General features: G+C 52.1%; 1 protein-coding gene across 4 annotated transcripts; it reads right to left on the bottom strand.

Annotated features, from left to right (window-relative positions):
* On the bottom strand, window positions 1–16,929 carry LRRC74B (leucine rich repeat containing 74B). 4 transcript variants are annotated; one of them, XR_010139491.1, is made up of 10 exons: window positions 16,709–16,908; window positions 15,318–15,460; window positions 14,801–14,933; window positions 13,664–13,870; window positions 10,551–10,660; window positions 9,434–9,549; window positions 7,720–7,798; window positions 7,218–7,316; window positions 5,591–6,820; window positions 1–2,384 (listed from the first exon to the last, which is right to left on the bottom strand). XR_010139491.1 is itself a non-coding variant. In XM_063722951.1 (8 exons), the coding sequence occupies exons 1-8, from the start codon at window positions 16,845–16,847 to the stop codon at window positions 6,812–6,814; spliced, it is 936 nt and encodes a 311-aa protein (XP_063579021.1). In that variant the 5' UTR covers window positions 16,848–16,908; the 3' UTR covers window positions 1–6,811. The 4 variants fall into 4 exon arrangements, 3 of the variants coding, with proteins under 3 accessions (XP_063579021.1, XP_063579020.1, XP_063579022.1); XM_063722951.1 differs by lacking the exon at window positions 7,218–7,316 and having other exon boundaries at window positions 1–6,820; XM_063722950.1 differs by lacking the exons at window positions 1–2,384; window positions 5,591–6,820 and having other exon boundaries at window positions 7,229–7,798; window positions 16,709–16,929.
* Window positions 16,930–16,951: the final 22 nt, after the last annotated feature.

The following is a 16,951-nucleotide window of genomic DNA, read 5'->3' as shown; positions in this document are numbered from 1 at the left end:
TTATAATCTTTTTTTTTTTTTTTTTGAGACGGAGTCTCGCTCTGTGGCCCAGGCTGGAGTGCAGTGACACGATGTCGGCTCACTGCAAGCTCCGCCTCCTGGGTTCACGACATTCTCCTGCCTCAGCCTCCCACGTAGCTGGGACTACAGGCACCCGCCACCACATCTGGCTAATTTTTTTTTGTATTTTTAGTAGAGATGGGGTTTCACCGTGTTAGCCAGGATGGTCTTGATCTCCTGACCTCGTGATCTGCCCGCCTCGGCCTCCCAAAGTGCTGGGATTGCAGGCGTGAGCCACCGCGCCTGGCCATATTTATACTTTTTTAATACCACTAGGCTCAACCCGTATGATATTTTTTGCAACAGCTTTCTTGAGATGTAATTCACATACCACACAAATCACCCATTTAAAATGTAAAATTGAGTGGTTTTTAGCATATTCATAGAGTTGCACATCACCACAATCAATTTTAGAACATTTTTATCACCCGTCCAAAGAAATCCACATCCTTTAGCTGTCAACCTGCAATACCTCTATTTCTCTACGCCTAGGCAATTTATAATCTACTTGCTGTCTGTACAGATTTGTGTACTCCGGATGTTTCATATAAATGCAATCATGCAACACGTGAGCTTGTGACTGGCTTCTTTCACTTAGCATCATGTTTTCTAGTTTCATCCATTTTTAGCATGTTTCAGTACTTTTCCTTCTTTTCGAAACAGTTTTATTGAGATGTCATTCACATACCATACTGTTCATTCATTTAAAGTATATATAATTCAATTGCCTTTAGAATATGCACAGTTATGTAGCCATCACCACAATACATTTTAGAACATTGTTATCACCTCAAATTCCTTTTTATTGCCAAATAATATTCCACCGTATGGATATACCACATTGTATTTATCCACTCGTGGGCATTTTCACTCTTAGAATATTATAAATAATGTTGCTATGGATATTCATGCACAAGTTCTTGTGGGGACATATGTTTTCATTTCTTTTAAGTATATACCTAGGAATGGAATTAATGGGTTATATGGTAATTCTATGATTAAGCTTTTGAGGAACTGTCAGATAAGCCATGTGATTGATTGATTTATTTCTAAAGACAGGGTCTTATTGTATTGCCCCAGCTGGTCTCAACTCCTGAGCTCAAGCAATCCTCCTACCTCAGCCTCTGAATGGCTGGGACTATAGGCACGTGCCACTGCACCCAGCTGCCATGTGATTTTTTTCTTCCCAATTTTCTCACTTAAAATTAATCATGTGTATTTTCATGAATTAAGTGTTCTTTGAGCATGTGGCTTTTAACATTTGCAGAGTTCCAAATTTTAGTTGGCCAATCCCCTGTTAATGGGGACACTTCCAATTTTCATTATGATAAACAGCATTTCCATGGGCATCTTTTTTTTTTTTTGAGACAGAGTTTTGCTCTTGTTGCCCAGGCTAGAGTGCAATGGTGAGAACTGCAGCCTCCACCTCCAGGATTCAAGCAATTCTCCTGCCTCAGCCTCCCAAGTAGCGGGGATTACAGGTGTGCACCATCACGCCTGGCTAATTTTGTATTTTTAGTAGAACTGGGGTTTCACTATGTTGGTCAGGCTGGTCTCAAACTCCTGACCTCAAGGGATCCACCCACCTCGGCCTCCAAAAGGGCTGGGATTACAGGTGTGAGCCACCGTGCCTGGCCCCATGAGCATCTTTAGGCATCAATCTTTTATGCATCTCTGGTTATTTCTCTAGAGCACATTAGTCAAATGATTGTATCAAAGGGCACAGGCAGTTTTGAGGCTCTCAGTGCATGATGATAAATTGCCTTCCAAAAAGGCTGTGCCCGTTTGCATTCTCAAAAGTAGAGTGTGCACCCCTTGTTGTATTTTAATAGTTTCCTGAGGTCACCAGAACATGAACATGGGGAGGGCAGGGACTTGCTTGGGCATCTTGGATACCATGCCCAGCTCAATGTGCAGTACTTAGTAGGGGTTTGTGTGACAGGAATGAGTGAGAGCACATGAAGGCCCAGATGAGTGCAGGGTCCGTGGGGCACAGAGGAGGGTACAGGTGTGTGAGCACCGTGAAGGTCAGCTCCATAGGACTTAGCACACGGCTGACGTGGGGACTCAGTGCAGACACAAGTGGTAACAAGGCCTCGTGAGTCAAAGAGCTCCTCACCCTGGAGGTCAAAGCAGCTGATTGGAGATGAGGAAGCCACACTCCAAGGTCACTTAGGGACAGACGCTGGCAGGGCTGATCTGAAGACTGGCAGCAACTCCTTTTTATACTCCACTCTGCAAGCGCCAGTCTTTATGCAGAGTTCTGGAAGAATTCCCTTCACTGAGCTAGCAAGGCCATCAAACTCTGCGTTCACCTGGATATCCTGAGGAGACACCCATTACAAGGATGAACTTTGTTACTATCTGAGAACTTGACCATTTTTCATTCACACACGCAAGGTCTCAGAGAAGCTCCTTCAGGTGGCTTCTCTCCTGTGGATGACAATCTCATACCCGCAAACTAGTAAGATCCAGGAGAGAAGGGGACAATGGGGGACGTTTAGAGGCCTGCTGTATTATTTATGTAGAAATGGGATCGTACTCTGTCACCAGGCTGGAGTGCAGTGGCTTAATCATAGCTCACTTCATCCCTGAGCTCCTGCACTCAAGCTGTCCTCTTGCTTAAGCCTCCAGAATAGCGGGGACTACAGGTGCCCACGACCATGCCCGGCTATGCTGTATTTCCAGATCTGGGGGCTGGTTACATAGACACCTATGCTGTTTGTGAAAATTCTCCAAGATCTATGCTTAATCTTTGCGCATTTTTCAGCATAGATGTTGTTCCTCAATTAAAAACTAAAAGCCAAGGGGTTGTGAAGAACAGAACTGGCACTAATTGAGTCCTTCTCTGTGCAAGGCCTTTCCCTTAGGTCTGTCATCTCAGCTTATGTTCATGATGGCCTTGCGGGGTAGACGTTAGCCCCATTTCACAAAAACACAAGTCCGAGCCCAGGGAAAGATTTTCCTTGAACTATAAGTCTTCAAAACTATTTCCCTCAAAGCTCAGAATAAAATCTGGGCTAGTCAGATTATACTAGTGATAACAGATAACAACAGTTAAGGAATAGAAAATAGAAAATAGAAAATAGAATATTCGATTCAGGCTAATTGTTTTCTTTGTTTTTTTGTTTTCCGGGTTTTTTTGAGATAGAGTCTCACTCTGTCACCCAGGCTGGAGTGCATTGGCACGGTCTCGGCTCACTGCAACCTCCGCTTTCTGGTTCAAGCGATTCTCTTGCCTCAGCCTCCCGAGTAGCTGAGGTTACAGGTGGGCACCACCACATCCAGCTAATTTTTCTTCTATCTTTTACAACACAGAGTTTCACTCTTGTTGCTTAGGCTGGAGTGCAATGGCGCAATCTCGGCTCACTGCAACCTCCGCCTCTGGGTTCTCCTGGAGGTGATTCTCCTGCCTCAGCCTCCCGAGTAGCTGGGATTACAGGTGCATACCACTACACCCGGCTAATTTTTGTATTTTTAGTAGAGACAGGGTTTTACCATGTTGGCCAGTCTGATCTCGAACTCCTGACCTCAGGTGATCTGCCTGCCTCAGCCTCCCAAAGTTCTGAGATTATAGGCGTGAGCCACCAACTCCGGCCAAATTTTTGTATTATTAGTAAAGACAGGTTTTGCCATGTTGGCCAGGGTGGTCTTGAACTCCTGACCTCAGGTGATCCACCTGCCTTGGCCTCTCGAGGTCCTGGGATTATAGGCATGAACCATCATGCCCAGCCCAGGCTAGTTATTGATTGTTTATGATTCTTTGACTCAGAATCTTGTCCAGGATCCCACATTGATGGACACAAGATTTGGTCCCAAGCCTGAACTGATTCCAAAGTCCATGGCATTCCCACGAGACTAGGGGCTTCTGATAATGACCATATATTGTTTCAAGTAAGTATATATTCAGGCAGGATAATGCCATATGTCATTCTATTTCTTTTAGAATGACAGATCCAATGTTGACAGGAATTCTCAGAGCAGCAGGCACATGGTTAAGGCAAGAACAGGCCATTAGAAGGAAACGGTAAGGACATTTGACATCGGTTGTCCCAAACCTGAAGAACTGAAACTACACACACACATTTCTGGAAAGGCTTTGACTCAAGTGTGGGTTGAAAAAAATCACGGTTAGAATCAGCTCTGATCTGTAACTCAACTTTTTTGTTTCCTTCCTTTTTTTTTTTTTTTTTTGTTGTTGTTGTTTGTTTTTTTTGAGACAGAGTCTGGCTCTGTTGCCCAGGCTGGAGTGCAGTGGCACAATCATAGCTCACTGAAGCCACAAACCCCTGGGATCAGGTGATCCTCCTGCTTCAGTCTTCTGAGTACCCGAAATTACGGGTATGTGCCACATGCCTGGCTAATTTTTAAAAAAGCTTTTTGTAGAGATGGGGATCTTGCTGTGCTGCCCAGGATGGTCTTGAACTCTAGGCTTCAAGGGATCCTCCTACCTTAGCCTCCCAACGTGCTGAGATTATAGGTGTGAGCCACCTCACCTGGCACTTTTTCTACATTAAAAAATCAAAATTCGCCAGGCGCAATGGCTCATGCCTGTAATCCCAGCACTTAGAAGGCCTAGGTGGGTGGATCTCCTGAGGTCAGGAGTTCAAGATCAGCCTGGCCACCCTGGTGAAACCCCATCTCTACTAAAAAAAATACCAAAAAAAAAAAAAAATCAGCCTGGCGTGGTGGCAGACACCTGTAATCCCGGCTACTCAGGAGGCTGAGGCAGAAGAATTGCCTGAACCTGGGAGCCGGAAGTTGCAGAGAACCGCGATAGCACCACTGCACTCCAGCCTGGGCGACAGAGTGAGACTCTGTCTCAAAAAAAAAAAAAAAAAATCAAAATTGACCCAAGACATGAGAGACCATGGCACAAGGATCACTTGAGTTCAGAAGTTTGAAACCAGCCTGGGCAACATAGCAAGCCCCCATCTCTAAAAAATTTAGCCAGGTATGGTGACCTGTACCTGTACTTCCAGCTACTTGGGGAGCTTAGACAGAAGGACCACTTAAGCCAAGGAATTTGAGACTGCAGTGAGCTACGATCACACCACTGCACTGCAACTGGGTGACAGAGTGAGACCCTGACTCAAAAAAAAGTGGCAAAATTGAATGAAAAGGGATCCTAATCTCTCTCACAGCCACTCAGGTGAAGCTTCCAGCACCACAGTCCACCTGCAGACAGTCGGGGGAGGGGCAGAGGGCAGCCTTGCAGGTGCTGCGCCTGCAGATCTAAACCTCAGTGGATAGGGAGCATTGTGCCCAGACCTCCACTTATCCTCTCTCAGCCAATGAAGAACCCAGGCAGGGGCCCCAGGTGAGATCCCGTGGAACCACCAGTCCAGAGGGGGCAGAGCCGAGTGGCCCCGTGCCTGCATTCAGGTACCTGTTGCAACTCTGCGTCTGCCACGCCGTGTATCTGGGCAGGGCTCTTGATTTCTCTAACCCTCACTTTCTTCTTCTAAGATTATGATACCTCACACGGCTGCTGGGAGGATCAGAAACGAGGTTTATAAAATGCTCTTACTGAGAAATCCAGCAGTTCCAGGGCAGAGGCTGGATTGTCCTGGACAGACTTGAGGAGACCAAAGCAGCCTTCACTTCGCATGGGATTCCTGGACACCTGAGAAACACGCACACAAAGCTGCGAGAAGCCAGGTCCAGGAAGGCCAGAGAGCAACATGAAAGGGAAGGAGGGGCTCCTCATCTCTGAGGACACAGCCACTATGGCCACACTGTCTCAGCTCAGAAGGTGTCTCCATCAGATAGTCAGACAGAATGCTCTGGTGAGGCTGCTGGTTCAGGGAAGAAAGGAAGGGAGAGGCCTCTGACTGATATAGACACACAAGACACACCCTTGCCTTTAAGAACTTGCCTGCTGGGGAAAGGGGAGGGAAAGGAAGCATCACGAAATGTGGTGTGATCAGCGCAGTGAGTGTGCACCAGCTCCCCTGGGAGGGAAAGGCTGGGAGGGGAGGTATATCTGGGCAGGGCTCAGCTGAGCTTCCCAGGTGAGGTGGCCGGAGCTGGACACGTCAGCAAGAACAGCAGAGGCACAAAGGCAGGGGTGAAAAATAGTATGGGGTGTGTGTGTGTGTGTGTGTGTGTGTGTGTGTGTGTGTGTGTGTGTGTGTGTGTGTGTGTGTGTGTAGTATGGGGTGTGTGTGTGTGTGTGTGTGTGTGTGTGTGTGTGTGTGTGTGTGTGTGTGTGTGTGTGTGTGTGTGTGTGTGTGTGTACTCCAAGCTTGGGATGAGAGCACTGAACTTGGAAGAGAGGGGCTAGCAGAGCCCAAATCCTCCATGACATGCTATGTTACTTTTTTTTTTTTTTTTGAGACAGAGTCTTGCTCTGTCATCCAGACTGGAGTGCAGTGGTGAGATCTCAGCTCACTGCAACCTTCACTTCCTGGGTTCAAAGGATCCTCCTGCCTCAGCCTCCAGAGTAGCTGGGATTATAGGTGTGCATCACCACATCTGGCTCATTTTTCTGTTTTCAGTAGAGACAGGGTTTCACCATGTTGGTCAGTCTGGGCTCCAACTCCTGACCTCAAGCGATCTGCCTGCCTCAGCCTCCCGAAGTGCTAGGATTATTGGTGTGAGCCACCACACCTAGCTCCGCATGACATGATGCACTCGAAGCTTGGGTTTATCCAGAGGGCATAAAACTCCAACAGTTTTAAAGCAGGGCATGTTTCTGGTCCTGGGTAGCAGCTGGGAAGAAAGAACTGCAGCCAGGAATCCCGCAAGTTCACAGAAGCTAAGAGAAGTCAGAAGAGGGAGGAGTCAGCAAGGTGAGCCCCTGCAGAAGGTGGGAGGGAGGGTGTGGAAAAGGGAGGGGCAGGCAGGCTCTGGGCCCCAGCTGGTGACTTGGGAAGAAGGAAGAAGGAACCCCTCACCAGGAGGTGGCCCTTAGAGGGGAGTATGGGCTCAGGTTGGACTTTCACATTCCCACGTGACTTTGGGACATTTAGAGGACTGTCTATGAGGTGACTGGAAACACAGGTCTACGCTTCAGAGAGGTCCAGTTTCCTGTGAGGCAGGGAGCAGGGGAGGAGGTCTATGGGAGAAGCCCAGGGAAGGCTAGGGTGGGGAGCTGAGGGCCGACAGAGCTGGGTGTCCATACCCAGCTGGCAATACTGTCCCCCAGCACGTACCTGCTGTGGGCACAGTGGTCCCCTGGGGACCTGCTCGCCGCTTGCCTCCCTCCTGCGTCTGTCTTCTGCTCTCTGTCCTGCTCAGCACTCCCTCCCCACCTGCAAATCCAGGGGAAGGAACTCCAGCTGGGAACACCAGGCCTCAGGTCAGCCTGAGCAGTGGCCAACAGAACACCTGGGTGGGGCCTGGGTCCCAGCAAGGCCAGAGGAAAGGCAGGGGAGAAGATGAGGGAGACACAAGGGGTGCCCAGACACCTTCAGCAGAGCAGCACCCCTGCCCACAGAGGAGGAAGGGCAGCAAGAAGATGTGGGAGAGAGGCTGGGAGGGATGAAGGGGAGAAGAGGAGGGCCAGGCCCCAGATGCAGGGTGAGTGGCAAGGGAGTGAGCCAGCCTGTGTGCACCTGCCTGCTGCCCCTGGGTGGGGGCTGTGGGGGAGGGATCTGTGTGGACTGTTACAGGGCAGGTCTGTGCTGGGGTCTCAGTCATCAGGCTAGCACTCACTACAAGAATCCTCAGCGTCTGGTTGACCCGGAGGCCCAGGCCCAGGCTCAGGGCTCCCATTGCGGAGATGCGGTTGTTGCTGCAACAAAGACAACAGGCACATGCATTGTGCAACCTTCCAAGCAGCGGTGCAGAGCCCACTGCCCCAGGGTGCCCACTGGAGCTGCCATTGCAGCCACCAGGTTGGATCTCTCATTCCAGCCCTCCACTCACACCCCAGGAACCCTGGACAGGTCAACAGGTAAAAGGTGGAGATGACACCATTCAGAGGAATCACGCAGCAAACACGCCTAAAGCGTCCCTGTCCTGGTGGACACCAGCTGCCGCTCCTCTGAGCTCTGCAAGTGCTCCCACGTATTCTGCCCCAGCTGACGCCTCATGCCTATCACCATAACAACGCCTGTTCCAGAAAATCAGCTAGCTTATGTTCAAGGCCTCTCCTCCTCCTGCTGTTCCCAAACTCCAGGCCTCAGCACCGCCCTGGACCACTTTGTCTCCAGAGTCAGTCCCACTTCTCTTTGACTTCTCAGACCCCAGCTCTGGCTGCACCTCCATTGTCAGCCTCTGTGGCTGCCTCTAGTCTTAGCTCCTCCCATGGGGAGGAAAGGTGGGCAGGACTGAGTGGGGCCTTCTTGCCCACAGGGAGCTGCCCCTGGGGAGGGTCTCAGCCACAGCAGCCCATGACCTCCCTGGCCTCTGGCCCATGACCTCCCTGGCATCTGCCTCTTTTCTTCCCTCTGGGCTTGTGCCTCCTGGCTAGGCTGGGACACTGCCTGGCATGGAGGAGCCCCTCACACAGGGCATGCTCCGGTAGCCACGTGCTGAGCAAAACAGGCACTGGGGCCCACTTGTCAGGGTCCTGCCTTGCCCCACCCAGACTAGGTTCGTTTTACTCGCTCTGTTGCTCAGGCTGCAATGCAGCCTGAACTTCTGAATCCTAGGCTCAAGCAATCTTCCTGCCTCAGCCTCCCAAGTACCAGGAATGATAGGTGTATGCCACCGGAAATGGACAATTTTTAGATTTTGCATAGAGATGGAGTCATGCTATGTTGCCTAGCCTGGTCTCAAAATCCTGTCCTTAATGGATCCTCCCGCCTCAGCCTTCCGAGGTGCTAGGATTACAGGTGTGAGCCACAGAACCTGGCCTTGGCTCGTCTTCTGCAAGGGAGGAAAGCTTGCATGGAGCACCCGCCATGCACCAGGCTCTGCCAGAGATGCTTTATACACCGTGTGCAATTCGCAGCCATCCACCTGTGCTGTAGGAATCACAGGTCTCTATGTAACAATGATGAACTCCCCATGACTGTAATTCCAGCACTTTGGGAGGCTGAGGAGGGAAGACTGCTTCAGCCCAAGAGTTCAAGGCCGGCAGGGGACTGTCTCTACAAAAAAGAAAAAATCAGCCAGGCTTGGTGACATACTCCTGTAGTCCCAGCTACTTGGGAGGCTGAGGTGGTGGGATTGCTTGAGCCTGGAAGGTCAAGGCTGCAGTGAGCCATGATCACATCACTGTACTCTACCCTGGGCAATAAAGCAATATGTTGTTTTAAATAAATAAATAAAATTATAAACTCCAGTGATAAGGATGACAGAGCTGCTCTGGGATTGTGGCTCAAGCCCCATCACGGGAATCCCCATCACGGGTAGAGTGTGTGGTTCAGCAGCAAGATCATGGAGCCCATGATTCCTGGGGTGTCCCCCTGGGGATCCTCACCTCATGTTGAGTTCCTCCAACACGTTGTTGGCCTTCAGAGCCTCACCCACCGCAGAGGCTCCGGGATCCCCAAAGCCATTGTATGAGATGTCTAGAACTTTAAGGAAGATGTTTGCCTAGAATACCAAAGAGTGAAGTCATGGGACCCCGTCTGACAGTGGAGCAAGCCAGGGTGTCACAGCTTCAGAGACCAGGAGCCCTGAGGTGCCAAGATAAGGGATAAAGGGCAGAAGGGGAGAGGCTCCAAGGAAGGGTCAGGAAAGTGCCATGCAGACCCCCCGGTGGCTGCAGCTTGGATGATGGTGGTCAACAGAGCCTAGTGGCCCAGAGCACAACAGGAAAAGACCGGTGTAGACGTGAATGGCCCTCAGAGAGACTGGGAGGGGCATGTGCAGAGCAGCAGCAGGCCCCAGAAACATTGATCGGACTCCACACCCACTTAATGGCTCTGGAGGGCAGGGATCCCAAGATCCAGTGAACAGCTGTTGGATGAAACCTGTCCAGGGTACTGTGATGGGGAGAAGGGTAAGTGCTCTGGCAAGACAGAGTGTGACATGCTATCTTGTGGGGCAGGACCCCAAGGTCAGCCCCTGTATCAGGGCAGGACAGCAGCTGCCATGGCCTGAGGAGGACCCCACAGGGTATCTGGCACCGGGGACATTGCAGATACCTTGTACCACCTTAGCACCAGCTTGAGCCACCCATTCCCGAGCCCTATGAACCACAACATGAAAGGGAACAGGTGGGTGTTTGAGAGGCTGTGCTGGCATCCAAGGGTGCAAGGTGTCATCTCAGGAAACCACCTGCGTATGTCCAACAGTGAGCGTGTGTCACCGGACTGCACGGATGTCCCTTCCCAGCTGGGTATCTATGGTGTCTGGGGAAGGTACAAGATATTCAACAGTGACCCTTCAGGAAATGATGTGACGGTGAGCACAGTGTATTGTGGTCACTAAGTGAAGCCAGGAAAATTAAAATAATCTAAAGAAACAGTCTTTAAGCTGTGCTTAAAAGATCCAAGGTTCATTTCCAAGGAGCTGCAGAGACACGGAGGTGGCCCCTGGAAGACAGGCCCCAGCAGACAGGCTGTAGGGCCAACTAGGTGGGGGCTTCATACCTCCAGTCCCCTGGCAAATGCCACAGCTCCTGGGCCCCGGAGGTGATTCCAGCTCACGTTAAGCTCGGTGAGTCCTGTGTTTTCTGCCAGGGCTGGTCCGAGTGTCTCCCCTTCAAAAACACCAAGAGAGACCTTCTGACTCACTCTCTTCACTCCTTCAAAAGATCACACTGATGCCCACTGCGTGCCGAGCCTCTGCTGGGCAGGAGGGTCACAGACATGAAACTAACGTGGGCCTGCCGTGCCCTTAAGGAACTCACATTTCATGGGGGAGATACAAATGCAAACGTATGGGATGTGAGCTATTCATTTAGACTGCAAAGGGGGAGGTGTGAGAACAGAGTGGTGGCCAACCTGTCCTGGGGACAGTCAGGAAAGAGGACAGAGGAGATAACTCAGGACTGAGGAATTCCCCAGGGGCGTGTGCATGCATAGTGGGGAGGAGACACAGGAAACTGCAAATGGCAGAGGCACCTGTGGAAATGCACACAGGCTTGGAGCTGGGGCTGGGGATGGGGATGCCAGTGAGGTGACGAAGGAGTAATGGGCACTTGAGAGATGCTGAGGGGCCTTGAGTGCCAAGCCAAGGGGCATAGGCAGCACATACAAGTGGCAAGGAGTCAGGGAGGGCCTTAGGAAGTGATGAGGCTGGATTAGCATTTCAGCAAGTGGCAGGTGTCCAGGATAGACTGGGCTGGGTGGGGGCAGAGGCAAGAGGCTGGGGGACCAGATGGAAGGCTGGTGCCATAGGCTAGGCAAGAGGCGACAGGGCTGGCACAGCTGTAGTAGAGAGGAGATGGGGGTGGTAGAGAAAGGAAGGTGAAAGCCAGGCAGTGGTGTGAGCCTGTGGTCCCAGCGACTCAGGAGGCGGAGGCAGAAGGATTTCTTGTGGCCAGGAGTTCAAGACCAGCCTGGGCAAAATAGCGAGACCTAGAGATGAAGGCGGAGCAACATGGCCGAACAGAACCCTCCAGCGGTCATCCCACAACCCTCACAGGAACACCAAAGCGAACATTTATACACACAAGAAAGCGCCTGCAGAAGAGCCAGAAACCAGCTGCACATCACAGTGCCTGCTTTTAACATCATAACAGGGAAACAGGCACTAAAGAGGAAAGAAAGTATTTTTTGTTGTTGTTAAGACACGGTCTCACTCTGTTGTCCAACCCGGAGTGCAGTGGGACAATCACGGCTCACTGCAGCCTTGACATCTTGGGCTCAAGCGATTCTCCCACCTCGGCCTCCTGACTGAGACTACAGGCACATGCCACCACCTGGGGCTAATTTTTTTTTTTTTTTTCAGACGGAGTCTCGCTCTGTCGCCCGGGGCTAATTTTTTTAATCATTTGTTGTCACCACTGGGGGTCCCTATGTTGCCCAGTTCGGTTTCTAACTCCTGGCCTCAAGCAATCTTCGCCCCTCAGCCTCCCGAAGTGGTGCTGGCATTACAGATAGCCACAGTGCCCTGCCGCCAAGTCTCACTTTTTTTTTTTTTTTTTTTTTTTGAGACAGTGTCTCGCTCTTTCGTCTAGGCCGGACTGCAGTGGCGCTATCTCGGCTCACTGCAAGCTCCACCTCCTGGGTTCACGCCATTCTCCTGCCTCAGCCTCCCAAGTAGCTGGGACTACAGGCGCCCGCCACCACACCCGGCTAATTTTTTTTGTATTTTTAGTAGAGACGGGGTTTCACCGTGTTAGCCAGGATGGTCTCGATCTCCTGACCTCATGATCCACCTGCCTTGGCCTCCCAAAGTGCTGGGATTACAGGTGTGAGCCACTGGGCCCGGCCGCCTCACTTAATTTCACTGACTTCTTGCAATAATTTTCTCAGAAGGCAAACTGGTTCTCTGGCAGTTACATGCCAGGGGCAATTCTCACAGGCCAAGGGTGATGTCATCCCACTTGCTCTAAGTGGCTTGAGACAGAGGAGTGCTTCTGAAAAGCGATTCTCGGCTGGGCTCGGTGGCTCACACCTATAATCGCAGCACTTTGGGAGGCTAAGGCAGGCAGATCACCAGGTCAGGAGTTCGAGACCAGCCTGACCAACACGGTGAAACCCCATCTGTACTAAAAATACAAAAATTAGCCAGGCATAGTCACATGCCTGTAATCCCAGCTACTCAGGAGGCTAAGGCAGGAGAATCGCTTGAACCTGGAAGGTGGAGGCTGCAGTGAGCAGAGATCACACCATTGCACTCCAGCCTGGGCAACAGAGTGAGACTCCGTCTCAAAAAAAAAAAAAAAAAAAAAGACAATTCTCCTGGGGCAACCATTAAAATACAGATTCACCAGCATTCCCCTAAGAGCTTGGTTCAGCAGGTCCAGGGTCAGCATCTGCATGCCTAACCCAGGGTCCCAGGTGATTGTTACTATTATTGGACCATTTGAGGAGAGGCAGGTAGAAGTGCAAATTCCTGGCAAAGCAGACACTCAGGGGCATGAGATGATGAGACCAAGGAATCCCAACCATGTCTTCTACCTCACCTGGAACAAAATCTTTACCCTTTTTGCCACGGCCTACAGCCCTGCAGCCCCCTCTGTCCTCTCCACCTCACAGCCTGGCCACGCTTCCCTGGCTCCCTAGCCTAGTCACACTGCTGTCCGCCAGTCTGGGAAACAGGCCCGCATGCTCACTGTTCCTCTGCTTGAAATGCTCTCCCTCTGATCTTGCCATGGCTGACTCCTTCCCACTCTTCACATTTCAGCTTAAATGTCACCACACAGAGGCCTCCCCAGCCACCTCTTTAAAGCAGGGGGTCCCCATTCTTCTCTAGAATCATAAACTATTTGTTTCTTTTGTAGCACCAATAATTACTCAGAATGATGTTGTTAACATTGTTCCTTGAGGTCAGGAACTTGGTTTTGTTCAAGGTGGATCCCTGGTGGCTAAGTCAGTGCCCAGCACATACAGCAGTGGGCAACGAGATATTTGTGGAAGGAATGAAGAGTTCCGTGTGGCTGGACTGGAAGAGGAGTGGGCCAAGGTGGGGTGTGGGGAGCAGGAGCCAGAGCACATGCTCCCTGGCGATGTGCAGTGCGGTCCTGCCAACCCCCACCCACCCCTGCCCCAGGAAGCTGAGCTTTCATGGCCATGGTGCCCTGGGCAGGCATTACCTGCTTGGTCATTCAGCTGGTTATAGCTCAGGTCCAGGGACTTCAGGTCTGTGTGGGCCAGCAGGAGTTCGGCAAGGTGCTGGGCCGCCTGCTCCTCCAGGCCATTCCCTGACAGCTGCATCTTCCACATGGCCCGGTTCGTGGTGAGAGCAGCACAGAGGGCCTGGGCTCCTGCCACTCCCAGCTGGTTCTCCGACAGGTCCACATCTGGGGGACAGAACCACTCCTCGGCCAGTGGGATGCAAAGCCAGGCACCCCCTCCCCCCTCTTCTGCCATCCCCCAAACCTCTGAGGCAGACGAAAGGGCCTTATAGGTTAACTGTCCCGGGGTTGCATGGTGGCTCTGGCTCCCAATGGCTGGGTCCCCTCTGCTCCTGACCTCCCCCTCCCTGTGTGCCCACGAGCTTCTGTGTCAAGCGGTTAAAACCGCCTACCTCCTGGTACTGTAGAGACTGCTGTGGTGGGGGCAGCCATACCATCGATGGCTGTGTCTGGCAGTGATATCACTACCCACTTCAGAAGCCCTCACAGCCCCGTTGCCAGGATTGGCAATAATAGCCCAAGTGGCCGTGCATGGAGCACTTACATGGGTCACACACTCTGATCACTTCAGGAGTGCATTTCACTTCATGCTCACCACAGCCCTAAACCCATAAGGTATTGTGGGGGCCATTTCACAGATCAGAAACTGAAGCTCAGAGAGGTTAAGCTGCTTGCCCAGCTATCCAGCTCTTCAGTGGCAGAACTGGCATTTGGATCCAGCCCCATCACACTCCCACATTGCCTGCCTGCTTCTTACAATGCCCAACCCCCACCTCTCTGTGTGGAAGGACTCTCCCAGCCTGCATTCAGGTACTGGGAGTCTCCCACATGCTCGTGAAGAGGGGGATGCTGGCCAGCAAGGGAGGGGAGTGATGGTATGGGGTGGGTGAGGAAGGGACTTGTATCTAGCATTGGCTGCACAGCAGAGGATCTAACTCCAACCCACATGCCCCCTCCTGTGATGAGGCCCCTCTTCTATCCACCAGCAACACCAGCAGGCCCCAGGTGACACAGCCCAGCTTTCATTGATGGAGGCACATCCCTGAGGAAAGGGAGGACTCACGCCTGCCCACCTGCCCCAGACCCAGCACCTACCACGGATGCTGCTGCTTTTGCTCAGGGCACCTGCCAGGGCCTCTACACCCGCCCCACAGAGCCCATTGTCTCGAAGGTCCAGCCGCTTGATGTATGGATTGGAGCTCAACGAGGAAGCCAGAGCCCGGGCACCCTGGGACAGACAGAGCAAACACACTGGCCACAATCCTGGCTCATGCTCCAGGGCTCAGCCCACTCCACGTCCTCCAGCTGGAAAGCCCTCCCCTTCCCACCTGTTTTAAGTGACACCTGCTTCTCCTTTGAGGCTCTGTGAAGGTCTCCCCCCACCCCCAGCTCTCCCTGACCCCCCAGCAGGTTAGGAGCCTACAGGATCCACAACCCTTAACGCCACCTGTCACAGCCTCAATCCCATCTGTCTCCCAGATGTGGAGGTTGGGGCATGACTGACACAGGCAGAAGCTGGGGAGTGTAGGGACAGACTTAGGGGCACTCCCATGGCTGCTGTCTCCCGAGGCCTCTTCCTGTAAGCCTGGACCCAGTGTCCCGCCAGTGGTACCTGGGGCCCCAGGCCACGGTGCTGGAGGTTCAGCTCTTGGGCACTCCCTTGGCGCAGAAAGCAGGAGATGGGCACAACACTATGGGCCCGGCAAGACCTCAGGTACAGTGTGTCCCTGACCAGTTCTCCAAGCCCATGGGTGCCTGATAGGAGACAGGGGGACGAATGTGGACCCCTGCACAGCTACAGCCACCTGTGTCCTCCCCTGCCCTGTGTCACTACCTGGCCTATGTTTTGCCTCTAGAAGCACTGCTTCCTTTGCTTCTTGGGACCACTGCTCCCATATAACAGATGAGGACATCAAGGCTCAGGCAACGCAAATCTTTTCCTTAAAGTCATACAGCTATGAAAAGAAAGCTGGACAACCTGGGCAACACAGCCAGACAAATTTTCTTTTTTTTTTTTTTTAGAGACAGAGTCTTGCTCTGTCACCCAGGCTGGAATGCAGTGGCACGATCTCGGCTCACTGAAACCTCTGCCTCCCAGGTTCAAGCAATTCTCCTGCCTCAGCCTCCCGAGTAGCTGGGATTACAGGTGCCCACCACCACACTGGGCTAATTTTTTGTATTTTCAGTAGAGACGGGGTTTCACCATGTTGGCCTGGCTGGTCTCAAACTCCTGACCTTAGGTGATCCGCCTGCCTGGGCCTCCCAAAGTGCTGTGATTACAGGCGTGAGCCACCCCACCCAGCCAAAAAATTTTTGTATTAGCCAGACGTGGTGGTCTCCTGTAGTCCCAGCTACTCAGGAGGCTGAGGCAGAAGGCTCACTAGAGTGCAGAGTTCAAGGCTGCAGTGAGCTATTATCCTGCCACTGCACTGAAGCCTGGGTGACAGAGCAAGGCCCTGGCTCTAATAAATAAATTATTTATTTATATATTTATTTATTAATAAATATGAGCCCAAGCAACCCAATGTTGTTGTTTGTGGTAGAAGCCATGGCTGGCCTGCGCTGAGCATCCCACAGCTAGTGGCGGTAGCTAATCCTGCCAGAGTCAGGCCTCTGCCTGTCTGATGCCAAATTGCATGCTGTGTCTTTTAACTTGGATTGCAGACCACAAATGTTTTGTAAACATTTTACGGGAGAAAAAACCGAGATAGTTCTAAATTCCATACATCCATTAACTTAGTTTTTCCTGTGTATTGGGAAAACCCGGCTCTGATTCCATTTCAGGGTAGGACAGCCCTTGGTGCACTGTCTGGAGGGATTTTGCATTTTAACCTGATGCTTCCAGGAGCAATGAAGGGAGGGCAGGGGGCTGGAGGCGCCCCGCAGACGGGTACGTTCCCTGCTGGACAGGGGTCTCCTGCCCCGTTAGCCCCAGCCCGCCTCCCCCAACCCCTGCGGGATTCCCAAAGAGGAGGAGTCGGGCCTGCCCCCTCCCCCGAGCACCTTCCGTCTCCAGGTCGGAGTCCCAATCGGCCTCGGGACCCTGCTCGGCCTCGGCGACCCCTGAAAGACGCCCACAGGCCGCCATAGCCTCTTCTTTCTGCTCTTCATCCTCCCCAGACCTCTCGCAGGAATCCCTCATGGTTACGACCCTCTCGCAGTCTCAGACACTGAGTCGGGGACAGCTTGGCCCCGCACCCAGAGCGCGGCCCGGGATTGTGGGCGGAGTCTGCGGCTGCGCTGACC

This window comes from Pongo abelii, chromosome 23 (assembly GCF_028885655.2).
Source record: "Pongo abelii isolate AG06213 chromosome 23, NHGRI_mPonAbe1-v2.0_pri, whole genome shotgun sequence".
Classification (NCBI taxonomy): Eukaryota; Metazoa; Chordata; class Mammalia; order Primates; family Hominidae; genus Pongo; species Pongo abelii.
Note: the sequence above shows the minus strand (reverse complement) of the source record. Positions and strands in the feature narration are given on the sequence as shown.